The 13,499-nt window shown below is 42.4% G+C and overlaps 1 protein-coding gene across 1 annotated transcript in view; it reads right to left on the bottom strand.

Moving 5' to 3' along the window:
* Nucleotides 1-13,499, bottom strand: part of MAPK1 (mitogen-activated protein kinase 1) — a 101,463-nt gene that overhangs the window by 32,361 nt on the left and 55,603 nt on the right. The window contains exon 4 of the mRNA XM_017518612.1: nucleotides 3,535-3,651. Within this exon, the coding sequence (XP_017374101.1) occupies nucleotides 3,535-3,651 (117 nt within the window). The remainder of the gene's footprint in view (nucleotides 1-3,534; nucleotides 3,652-13,499) is intronic.

Here is a 13,499-nt window from a genome sequence, read left to right as displayed (position 1 = left end):
GTCAAGCGATCTTGATGAAAATGGTTACCTTATACTTTTCTTGCAACTTTTACTTTTTTATTCTTTAAGACAGAGTCTCACACTGTCACCCAGGCCGGGTGCAGTGGCATGACCTCGGTTCACTGAAACCTCCGCCTCCCAGGTTCAAGCGATTTTCGTGCCTCAGCTTCCTGAGTAGCTGGGATTAGAGGTGCCTGCCGCCACACCCGGCTAATTTTTTGTATTTTTAGTAGAGATGGTCTCAAATTCCAGGTGGGTGATCTGCCCACTTCATCCTCCCAAAGTGCTATGATTACAGATGTTAGCCACTGCACCCAGAAATTAAAAAAAATTTTTTTTCTTTCCTAAACAAGTTAAACAGAGCAACTTTTCTGAAAGCTGAAACTCTATAAAACATTACAAATGTGTAAATAGAGTGCTCTAGCTTCCCAAAACTGGGACAATATGAGTTTTTAAAAAAAAAAAATGGGCTGGGTGAGGTGGCTCACACCTATAATCCCAGCACTTTGGGAGGCTGAGGCAGGCGATTATCTGAGGTGGGGAGTTTGAGACCAGCCCAACCAACATGGAGAAACCGCATCTCTACTAAAAATACAAAATTAGCTGGGCGTGGTGGCACATGCCTGTAATCCTAGCTACTCAGGAGGTTGAGGCGGGAGAATCGCTTGAATTCAAGAGGGAGAGGTTGCAGTGAGCCAAGATCGTGCCACTGCACTCCAGCCTAGCAACAGGCGCAGAGTGAGACGAGACAAAACAAAACACACACACACACACATAAAAATAAATAAAAAGAAAAGGATAATGGATAACATTAAAAAAAAATCCTGGATTCCTTATAGTGTTTAAAAACAAAGGTAGGATACACAAGAAGAGAAAGGGTAAAGGGGAAAAATCTTCATGGAAGAATGCTAGCCAGTACATGTAAAAGGAAGAATAAATTTAGAAAATTACCATTTTTTAACCCCCCATATTATAACCAACAGAAGTAAGTGCTGAACCACTGGGGGAAGGCTGTTGGGAAACAGGAGATTCACATACATGATCTCCAGGAATCTATGGTGGTCGTGTCAGAAACATGCAAGCTACATCTCATCAAGAAGAACCCGTCTGAAGAATCCAAAATGTGAACCACGCTGTTAAACAACTGATCTCCTTCCCTCTCTTACTGTACGTGGCAAAGTGCTGAATGTCTTGAAGAAGAGAAGAAGGGCAAGAAGACTGTTCTAGACTAACATTATATGTGAAACAATTAAATCCTGTGTTAAAAACAGAGTTACCTAGACTTTTTTGGAGAGATGGGATGTCACGGAATTAGTGATAATTGTTTTACATATGGCTAAGGGTACTCTTGCTGTGGGAAGAACGCCCTCCTTGTAAGGACACCCTCCTTGTAAGGAGCATTAGTATGCCACAAAGGGTCTAGGAGTGAAGTGGTATATGCTGGTGAAGTGTCACATGGTCTGATAAAAGAGAAAAGACAGAAGAAGAAAGAGAAAGGAAACAGTAAGAGAGGGAAGGAGGGATAAGAAACATGGCAAGATGTTAATAGCTGGAGAACCAAGGACAAGGGCATATGGGTGTTTACTCTCAATTTCTCTATGGGTTTGAAAATTTTCTACATTAGTAAAAATGAACAAAACGAAGACAACTTCTAGAAGTAACATTCTCAGGCTACAGGCATTACAAATAAGAAAAAAATGGACAGTCAATTTTCACTTTGGTAACCCTGCAAGCAGAAGGAAAAACAGGTCATCTTGAAGAAAGCCCTTTCTGGCTACCTCTCCCTGGAGGGTGATTGAGACGTGAAGACAGTGGGGACATCTAAGTCAGAATGGAGACTGCAAGACCAAGAAGCCACACCAGGACAAAGGCATACCAACAGCTCCCTTTACAACTGGCACTGAACACTCGCATGCCAATGCTCCTTGTTTAGAATGGCTGTCACGTGGCCAGTCAGAGAAAGAACCTGTTGTGTGGGATTGTTTGTGATACAGAATTACAGAGAACCAACATGGCATTTTCTTCTCTGAAACATCTGTTACACCAAATCCTTCTTTATAATGGAATTTATGTTAATGAGATTTTACTTTTATAATATACTGAACAAATGTAGGATATCAAGAAAAACTAAATGCTTTAAACAAATTCCATTTCCTTATGAAAAAATCTAATAGTTTATCTGTACTCATAAAGAATGGAGAAAGAGAAAGAAGCCTATAAGCTAATTAGACCTGTTCTTTCATTTCCATTAAGCCTCTCAGGACTATTTCTGGTTCCTGGGCCCTAGATACAAGATCCAATGTCTATTTTTATTGCCTTTCTTCAAGTATCTTCACATTATAGCAGATGGAACTGTGTTTAAGAATCTTATAGTCTTGAGATACTAGATAAAGGTAGCATGTCAGGCCCACTTAACTACTCAATTTTCTCACCTTATTCATTTATTATTTGCAAATGACAATAAAAATACTGAATGGATCTCAATCTCCACAGCAGCCCTCAATTTTTGCCTCCTGGCTCATAAATCTAACAAAAAACGTCACATTTCACTTTTTTGGGCTTTTATAGACTTATTCAAATCATTTCTTATGACCAAGACACAGACCTTGGTAGCAGAGTGTAGATGAGACCTGGATGCACTCTGTACAGCCACTCACAGATACAGAGGGAGGAACTTCATTTGGAAGCAGGCGATCATAATTTCAAAAGAAGCCACAGCAGTTCCTACTCTGTCCAAAATTATGTTTTCTTCAAGTACAACAAATTACGATATAATTCTGCCACAGAGACATTCTTCATTATCAGATAAATTTGACCTTTACAGAACAGCCCTCGTCCATGTTCACAGAAATACACACTAATGAAACCTCTACAACAAACCCAGGCTGCACCTGATGGCCACAGGCAGGACTTCAGGACAGCTGTCCAAGGAGTGGAACACAAACCACTGATAGTAACAGTGATTGGGGAGGCACACCCCTCCTACTCCACAACCATCAGCACTATACCAGCTGAGGTAGAGAGGCTGAATCCTAGGGCCCAGAAGTTCAATGCTGAACAAAATTTAGACAGCACCTTGGGGGCAGGTGTGGTGGCTCATGCCTATAACCCCAGCACTTTGTGGGGGCTGAGGTGGGTGGATCCCTTGAGCTCAGCAGTTCAGGACCAGCCTGGGCAACATAGGAAGATCCCCAACTTTTACAAAAAAGTGTAAAAATTAGCCAGGCGTAGTGGTGCGCTCTGTAGTTCCAACTACTCTGGAGGCTGAGGCAGAGAGGATCACTTGAGCCTGGGAGGTTGAGACTGTGAGCCATGATGGTGCCACTGCACTCTGGCCTGAGTGACAGAGTAAGACCCTGTCTCAAAAAAAAAAAAAAAAGACACACAGCACCTTGGCTCTGGCCAGGATAGTCCAACTCTTAACAAGCAAAAACAGAGACACAGAGACTGGAGAGGAGACTTACAGCTTATTGCAATGCATCCAGAATGTTCTCTTACTTACTGGTTTTCTTTTTATGCAAACTTAGTCCTTACCTTGGAATTCAACATAATTTCTGGAGCCCTATACCAACGTGTGGCCACATATTCCGTCAGGAACCCTGTATGATCATGGTCTGGATCTGCAACACGGGCCAAGCCAAAGTCACAGATCTAAGAGAGAAAAAAAAACAAGATAACTTCTTAGAAACTCTAACCTTTCATATCAAAATATCACAAAAATAAAAAAGACAATAGCAATAATAATGATACGAAGTAGCTGTTACCATTACTAGGTGGCAGTTACTTTGCTGGGCATTCTACAAATTCATTATTATTTAATTTTCCCAACAATCTGAAAAGCAATCAACATGTTAGAGACCAGGATGCAGGCTGAAGAAGTTTTTATAGGACACACTTTAAGAGGCATCTCGCCGGGCGCGGTGGCTCAAGCCTGTAATCCCAGCACTTTGGGAGGCCGAGGCAGGTGGATCACGAGGTCAGGAGATCGAGACCATCCTGGTCAACATGGTGAAACCCTGTCTCTACTAAAAATACAAAAAATTAGCTGGGCATGGTGGCACGTGCCTGTAATCCCAGCTACTCAGGAGGCTGAGGCAGGAGAATTGCCTGAACCCGGGAGACAGAGGTTGCGGTGAGCCGAGATCGCGCCATTGCACTCCAGCCTGGGTAACAAGAGCGAGACTCCGTCTCAAAAAAAAAAAAAAAAAAAAAAAAAAAAAGAGGCATCTCTACCTTTCATTTTCTGCTTAGCACAAAGCAATCTCAATTAGGTGAAGTGACAAACTGTTGAGTAAAGTCACCAAAACCACCCAGTGTCCTTTTTTCAGCCTGTCCTGCTGGGGCTCTCAGGACTGCTGCCAACGATCTGCACTGGCCTTGTATTCTCAGACTCTACTTTCTGCCAGTCTTCTACTTAGCCTATGAATATAAGTATTTTCAAAGATTCTTCCCACTTCCTTCTCCTTCCAGGTTGTCAAACCTACTCCCAAAGATTTTTTTAAAAATTTCATATACTGAAGAATATTTTATTTTTAAAATATACGTAGTTTCACGCCTGTAATCCCAGCACTTTGGGAGGCTGAGGAGGGTGAAACAGGAGGTCAGGAGTTCAAGACCAGCCTGGCCAAGATGGTGAAACCCCGTTTATACTAAAAATACAAAAGTTAGCCACACGTGGTGGATTACAGTACCTGTAATCCCAGCTACTCAGAAGGCTGAGGCAAGAGAATCACTTGAACCAGGGAGTTCTCTACTTTAGAGGCTGGCATTGCCTGGTACCACCTTCAACCCCAAAGGCCCTGCTGCTTTGCTTCAGGTGTAGCATCTGAGAAAAGCTGCACATCTGTGTTGCATAATTTCCGTCTTTTGACACACTGTCTCTGCATTGTCAAAAGGAGCCAATAGCAACCTGCCTCTCCAGTGACTCCTCCACAGGCCACTTTCCATGTAGACTCTCACAGGGTAGTGTGGGGAGGAAATCCTGCCCTCCTCCATGACTCTGACAACTAACTCCAGCCACTGAGCTCTCTGTCTACATAACTTCCACCATGAGCCCTAGGCTTTTTTTTTCTTCCTTTTGAGACACTCTTGCTCTGTCACCCAGGCTGGAGTGCAATGGCATGATTGGCTCACTGCAACCTCCACCTCCCAGGTTCAAGCGATTCTCCTGCCTTAGCCTCTCAAGTAGCTGGGATTACAGGCACATACTACTACGCAGGGCTAACTTTCAATATTTTTAGTAGAGATGGGGTTTTGCCACGTTGGCCAGGCTGGCCTCGAACTCTTGACCTCAGGTGATCCACCCGCCTCGGCCTCACAAAGTGCTGGGATTACAGGAGTGAGCCACTGCATTTAGCCCCCAGGCCTCTCTTTTCAAAGCGGGGTTTGCCTCCCATTACACCCCTTGACAGTCACAGCCTATCAGAGAATCTGGTTGAGGCATGGCCATAACTTTTGAGGGGAATCACAGTTAAGTCCCAACTTCTGCTTGATTGATCCTGCTTTTCAATGTACTTGCAGCTTGTTTCTTTAGAGACTTTTCTACCAATTCCAGTAAAGCAAACTGCATGAAGAGTTTCCGGTACTCACGCCCAGGAGGTTCATTAGCAACCTAATCCTACATGACAAGAAATCCAACTCAGAAAAGCAAGGAAGGATTGATTTCTTCTTACATCTGAAGGGGAATGTGCCAAGCCGTGCAAAGCCATCACTTGCCATGGCTATCACCAATCCATTTTGACTGTGTGTGGTTTGAATTTTTCAACATAGCTGTGACACACAGTTTCTTTTTCATGGCTCACACTTCTCTGATGCAAGTCCAACCAAAGCTCACCACGCTACCTTCTACAGTGTAAATGGACACCTGAAGTCCCACATTCTCAATCATACCATCAGAGAAGAAATAATGCAACTTGTCAGCAGAGCAAAACCAGGGCAAGCCCCAGAATGTGAGCATAGATCCTTCACTGCCCTCTGTGCCCCATGTCACACAGACTGGATGGGTCTAAACTTGACACACAGTTTTTGAGGGCTGTTACATCACAAAACAGATCCCAGATTTTTTGGAAACCAGAATATAAGAAATCCACAAATCAATGAGGCCAAAGAATTGAAGCTGGTATCTCCACATTCCCTTTCTTTGTACTATATTCCTCTAGGAGTGTAGAAAACATGAAGGTGGGGCAAGTGCTGAGAAATGAAATGGAATGTGGAGACATCAGCTTCAATCCTTTGGTCTCACTGATTTGGAGGTTTCTTATATTCCGGTTTTTAAAAATCTGTCTAGGATCTGGTTTGTGACGTAACTGAGCCCTCAAAAGCCATGTGTTGGGCTGGATACAGTGGCTCATGCTTGTAATCCCAGCACTTTGAGAGGCTGAGGTGGGTGGATCACCTGAGGTCAAGAGGTCAAGACCAGCCTGGCCAACATGGTAAAAAATACAAAAATTAGCTGGGCATGGTGGTGAGTGCCTGTAATCCCAGCTACTTGAGAGGGTGAGGCAGGAGAATTGCTTGAATTCGAGAGGTAGAGGTTGCAGTCAGCTGAGATCATGCCACTGCACTCCAGCCTGAGCAAAAGCATGGGACTCAGTCTCAAAAAAAAAGAAAGCTGTGTGTTAAGTCTGATCCATCCAGTCTGTGTGATGCTGGGCACAGAAGGCAGTGAAGAGTGTGGACAAAGAAATGGGTTCTTCTAAATAAGATGTATTTTAGAGGGCTTGATCAGATTCTCAAATATTACATAAAGTAGGAATAAGTGCTATGCATAACTTTAAACATAGTTGTGGCAGATTATATTTTCTAAAGTAGGCCACACCAATATAACCCAGACCCCACACTCTTCTGGCTGAACTCGTATCAAGAGGTGGGGTTTATCTTCCATCCCCTTGCATTTGGGTGAACCTCTGTACCTGCCAGAAACAACAGAATACAGTGTAAATAGGCTGCCTGGGCTATATGTAGATATTCCAGTCGACAGCCAGTATCAACAGCTGGGCAGGTGAGTGATCATTCCAGCCCCCACCATCCCATCTTCTAGGGGAGGCCCAGACACTGGAGAGACCAACTGTCCTCATTGTACCTGGAATTTCTGATTCACAGAAACTGTGAGGTAATATATGAGAATTGTTTTAGGTTACTATGTTTTTGGGTCATTTATTATAGAGCAAGAGAAAACTAATACAGTGGTACTGGGCAGAGAGACTGCACAGGGACTGGCACTTTTTGAGGAAGACCCATGTGAAGTGATACTGAAATAGTGAAGACATAATCAGCCATAGCAAGACCCGGGGAAAGCCAGAGCAATGCTCTAGAGAAGGAACCAACAAGCATATCTGAGGGGCGGAGAGGGGCACTGTACCTGGAACCACCCAGAATGATTCTAGAACTGACTGCTTCTCCTATATCTCAACTGCTACTGCCTTAGTTTGGACTATATTTAGTCTGTCTGAACCTAGGTAAAAGGCTGGTCTCCCTGCTGCAATTAATTCATCCTCTAAATTTCTGCCTGAGTGTTACTTCTAAAATATAAATCATTTCTCTCGCTCAAAAATCTTTTAAACAACTTCCTCTGCCTCTTGAATAAAGAGCAAATTCTTTAAGAGTAACTGTTTTTTTGTTTTTTTTTTTTGAGACACAGAGTCTCACTCTGTCATCCAGGCTGCAGTACAGTGGCACTAACTCAGCAAAACGCAACCTCCAACTCCCAGGTTCAACTGATTCTTCTGTCTCAGCCTCCCGAGTAGCTAGGATTATAGGCACCCGCCACCAAGCCTGGCTAATTTTTGTATTTTTAGTAGAGACGGGTTTTCGTCATGTTGGCCAGGCTGGTCTTGAACTCCTGACCTCAGGTGATCCACCCGCCTTGGCCTCCTGAAGTGTTAGGATTACAGGTGTGAGCCACTGTGCATACCTCTTTAAGCATAACTTTAAAGGCCATTCTTAAACTGCCACCAAACTACCTTCCAAATCTTGTATCTGCCACCATCACCTCTGTGCTCACATCTGATCCTATTTAACCTACGCTCCATTCCCTGACTATGCGATACTGTTTCAACTGTGTGCTTCTCTCCAGTCCTGAACCCTAAAAGCCCAATTGGAAAGTTTCCTCTTCTGAGAAGTTTCCCAGGAATCAATACCACCTCCAAGTGTGGTTCACTCTTTTCAAGTTCCATACTACTTTTTGGCTTAAAGTACATAACCACAGTCCATGATAATTAGCTGGGCAACTGCCTGTCTCCCAGCTAGAATGTAAGCCCCAAAAAAAGACGGTAGACTTACTTTTACTCCTAAGTGTCCTAGGCATACTGCGCATTCAACATGCAGTGAGTAAGTGTCTTACTTTAAATGTTTAATAGGAAGTAGAACAACTGGGGGAGATTAATTGGCAGAGACCCTACTAATGACCATTTTTCACATCATCTCAATTACTGATAATCTTTCAAAAAATGAAAGCCAGCATATAAAGTACTAAGGGTTAAATTTTCACAATAATGAATAATGTTAATAAAATTACATTTCTCAAAGTGGCTATATTAAGGAAGAAAAATTAAAAATTGGAATAGCATTCCTTCATTAGGAAAGACAACCTCACTCTGAATGATCCATCTATTTCTTTAAAATGAAAGCCAAACATGTCTTTCCTTGTACTTTTCCTCCAAGAAATTCAGCTCAAAGGCCATTAAGTGGGGTCAGGTAACATTAAGGTCCCCAGGAGGGAGGGAGAGGCAGAGCAGCATAGTGGGGTATTTGGCATTCAAGTAGAGTTAATGGGGACTGAAGAACTGGAACATGGTCTGGGTGTTACGTGAAAAGTAGGCCATGGTAAGAAGACAGTGGCAGCCCACTCAGGGGACTGGAATCCCAGCAGGATGATACTGCATAAATTAAGTTTCATTGGGGGATGCAAAATGGTGACTTTCTTAGCTTTATTATTCCTTCTATATTTATTAGCTGGGATTTTTCTTTTTTTTTTTTTTTTTTTTTTTTTTGAGACAGAGTCTCACTCTGTCGCCAGGCTGGGGTGTGGTGGCATGATCTCGGCTCACTGCAACCTCCGCCTCCTGGGTTCAAGTGATTCTCCTGCCTCAGGCTCCCAACGAGCTGGGACTACAGGCGCACACCACCATGCCCAGCTAATTTCTGTATTTTTAGTAGAGACAAGGTTTCACAATGTTGGCCAGGATGGTCTTGAACTCCTGAGCTCAGGTGATCCGCTCGACTTCCCAAAGTGCTGGAATTACAGGCATAAGCTACCGTGCCTACATTTATTAGCCGGCATTTTTTTTTAAAGAAGAGACATGGTTCAACAACTGGGGCTACAGGGCTTACCGCAATACACACATCTTAGTGAATTTCTTACCAGAAAGATAGGAAAAATATTCAATGCTTTCCTTTAATTATTACCCATTTTTATAGTGAGTTGGTGTAAGGCAGGCTATGTTTTATCATCTGTATCCTCCGTACCTAATACAGGACATAGAAATAGTAGGCTCTCAAAAATTGTTGGTTATAATTTTAAAAAGAGGAAGATGTGGGCTTGAGCCCTCTAAAAGACTTCACACAACTCTATTCATGTTCAATGAAAAGCTCATGTGATTTTTTTTTTTTTTTTTTTTTTGAGACAGAGTTTGCTCTTGTTGCCCAGACTGGAGTGCAATAACCCAATCTCAGCTCACTGTAACCTCTGACTCCCAGGTTCAAGTTCTTCTCCTGCCTCTGCCTCCTGAGTAGCAGAGATTATAGGCATGTGTCACCATGCCCGACTAATTTTGTATTTTTAGTAGAAACGAGATTTCACCATGTTTGGCCAGGTTGGTCTTGAACTCCTCACCTCAGGTGATCCACCCACCTTGGCCTCCCAAACTGCTGGGATTACAGGTGTGAGCCACTATGCAGTGTTTCTTTTTTAAAGGTCTCTCAACACTATAATATCGAAGACTAACCAAATTTACATGCCACTAACCAATACAAAGCCAAGGATACAAAATAAAAAAGCAGTACTAGTGTAATTCCATACAAAGGAAAATAAAGAAGGATATGGTACAAGAAAATATACCTTTTGTAAGGTGTAAAATCAAAATTTCAAAAACAAAAGAAGCCCCAAAGACATGTTTTATTTGTATCTATCAGAGTCTTTCACAGGCATAGCCAGAATTTTCACATGTTGTAATCTCGGCATCCTGTGACTCCTACTGGGATTTCTGTGGGATCACTCTAGTAAACAAGAGCACAGACTCGTATAGCTCACATCCCCTGGTAGTTACATTAGAAATATGCTAGCAAAACCTCCAAATAGGGTCTGTAACCCTGGTGAGTTCCTGTGGCCCTGAAAAATAAAGTCTGCAAGAGAGGATCCCAGAAGGGTCCTGAGCTGTCAATGTCTGCTGGGTCTTAGGGCTTCAGATAATAAGCAAAAAGCATGTGTACAGAAACCAAAAAGAAAGCTTATTTCTGTTGGCCTTGACTGATGCCAGAGCCAAAAGTCAAAGGTCTAAGACACTGAGAATGGCTGATATGGGTAAGGGTTCAAGATATCTTGGTAAGGGTTCAAGAGTGAAGAACACTTTGTAACACAGAAGCCACTGGATAAAGGGAAGAAATCCTCTTGAAAATTCAAAAGGACCTAAATACCAGAAGGTCAGTGAGGCTGTAGGTTACAAACTTCCTAGGCCAAGGGTCTGTGGGAATGGGCATCACAGTCATTACAAGGCACTGAGGATGTAACAGATGTGCAGTGACCCCAGAGCTTCAGCAAACACGAGTCCTCTCCCCATGTGGTGGTCTCTCAACTGTCATACGCACACTGAACTGCCACTGCCTCTTGCCCTGCTTGGAGAGGCCCACTATAACAAATCAGTGACACACCATACCCATTTTTGGAATGAGATTATCTCCTCTCACATTTATACCCATGAGAATGATGCACACACACTCCTGTATGCTTTTTTTTTTTTTTTGAGATGGAGTCTCGCCCTGTTGCCCAGGCTGAAGTACAGTGGCGCCATTTCAGCTCATTGCAACTGCTGCCTCCCAGGTTTAAGCAATTCTCCTACCTCAGCCTCCCAAGTAGCTGGGATTACAGGCATGCACCACCACACTTTGTATTTTCAGTAGAGACAGGGTTTCACCATGTTGGCCAGGCTAGACTTGAACTCCTGACCTCAGGTGATCCGCCTGCCTCAGCCACCCAAAGAGCTAGGATTACAGGCATGAGCCACCACATCTGGCCACTGAATGTTTTTAAAACATTAGTGAAGACCAGATGTGATGGCAAATGTCTATATAATCCCAGCACTTTGGGAGGCCAATACGGGGTATCACGAGGTCAGAAGTTCGAGACCAGCCTGGTCAACATGGTGAAACACCTTCTCTACTAAAAATACAAAAATTAGCCAGGCGTGGTGGCAGGCACCTGTAATTCCAGCTACTCGGATGGCTTCGGCAGGAGAATTGCTTGAACCCAGGAGGTGGAGGCTGCAGTGAGCTGAGATCACACCATTGCGCTCCAGCCTGGACAAAACAGCAAGACTCCATCTCGAAAAAATAAATAAAATAAAAAAAAAATAAGTTAGTGAATTATACCACTTTAAATATCCAAAATATGCTGCATGCTTCTGATTCTTTGTGTTAACTTGGGTTTTCAAAACAATGCCTGAATTATGCCATGGCCAACAACTCAGGTATGTATGAGTGTGAACTCTGGTGAGTGGGTGAACAGAATGGCCTTAAAGACAAGTCCATAACCTTGGAAGAGCCAACAGAGAAAGTAGTCTAGTTCTATATGTTTTATTCTTAAGGATGAATACATTCAAGCAAAAATAAGAGCCAATACTTCCCAGAAATGTTATATGCTTAAAATATTGAGAATGTCTCTCCAAAAACAAAAGCAATCTGCCATAACAGGGCTGCAATAATGAAAAACAAACAAACAAACAAACAAAACAAACACAAGGAGATATTTACTGCAAAATCTTCAAGAAAATCATTAAGTGCCAAAATAGTAGTATGGCCATCCTAAACATAGCTTGATTCCTTTTGTGCCTACTTGGCTCTTAGTTGCACACATCCAGGGGAAAGGAGCTGGTTCCATCCCATGTGGTTAAGGACATAAACCTGTATCAGAAGGATCCTAACAAGTGACAGAGTCCAACCCACACAATATCTAATGAAGGAAGATGCCCTCTACATTTCACTGGACATTGGCCACTGTGTTCACCCACCATGACAAAACCCACTGCTTTTTATAGATCATTCTAGAAGGTTATCCACGATCTACTTGCAACCAACCTTTCTAGCTTAGTGTTGGCGACTCCCTATTATTCATCAAATGCTGCAGCCACAGGGAGGAAGACTCAGTGTTTTCGGTAGTAATCCCTCCCTTCTTATTTTATTTTTGTTCCCTCTGCCGATGATACCCTATCTATAATATAGCTGCTGGCCTCCCACAGGAAAGGCTACCCATCCCTGAGGGCCAGTATAGATACCACCTTCTTCCTACTGCCTCCCAGTCCCAGCCAGAGCTAACCTAGCTCCCTCCTTTGCATTTGTACACCATCTTTTTCTCTATCTCAGTTACAAAACAACTCATTATAATCACCTACTGTCTACCAGATTTCTGATCTATTAGTTTTCAGATTTCAAGGGCAGACCCTCATCTCTCTTGTCTGGTATCTTACAGGGCTTCTCACAGGAATGTCTGTCGAACTGAAATCTAAGAAATGATTATTGCTATAAATTTACATGTACTTAAGCAGGTTTATTAAGCTATAATTCACACATCATACAACTCGCTCATTTAAAATGTATAACAATGGTTTTACTATTATAACCGTGGACTTACACAAACATTATCATCATCCAATTTGAAAATATTTTTATAACCTCAAAAAAAATCTAGAGTGAGTTAGTATTCCTTCCTTCATTATTCCCCAACCTCCCACCTCCTCCAGCCCTAGGCAATTACTAATCCACTAATCTACTTTCTACCTCTATGGATTTGCCTATTATAGACATTACAAGTAAACAGAATCATACAATACATGTCTTTTGTGGCTACCTTCCTTTGCAGACATAATGTTTGCAAGAGTCACCCATGTTGTAGCATTATCAGTACTTCACTCCTTTCTCTTCTGCCGTGTGGATTCACCACCTTTTATTTATTCATCATTAGCTGGACATTTAGATTTCTTCTAATTCTTGGCTATAATGAACAATACTGCTATGAACATTGCATTCAAGTTTTTGTGTAGATGCATGTTTTCATTTTCACTAGCGGGTGGAATACTTACTAACACTTTGACTTTTTAATTACAGCCATCCTAGTTAGAATAAAGTTATTTCAATGTAATTTTGATTTGCATTTTTTTCATGTGCTTATTGGTCATTTGCGTATCTTCTTTAGAGAAATGTCCATTCAGATCCTTTACCCATTTTTTAAACTAGGCTATTTATCTTTTCATTATCGAGTTATAAGAGTTCTTCATATATTCTATTTTTTT

The sequence above is a fragment of the Cebus imitator genome, unplaced genomic scaffold (genome assembly GCF_001604975.1).
Source record: "Cebus imitator isolate Cc_AM_T3 unplaced genomic scaffold, Cebus_imitator-1.0 Scaffold690, whole genome shotgun sequence".
NCBI classification, from domain to species: domain Eukaryota; kingdom Metazoa; phylum Chordata; class Mammalia; order Primates; family Cebidae; genus Cebus; species Cebus imitator.
The sequence above is the reverse complement of the archived record's forward strand: the minus strand, read 5'-3'. Positions and strand labels throughout refer to the sequence as shown.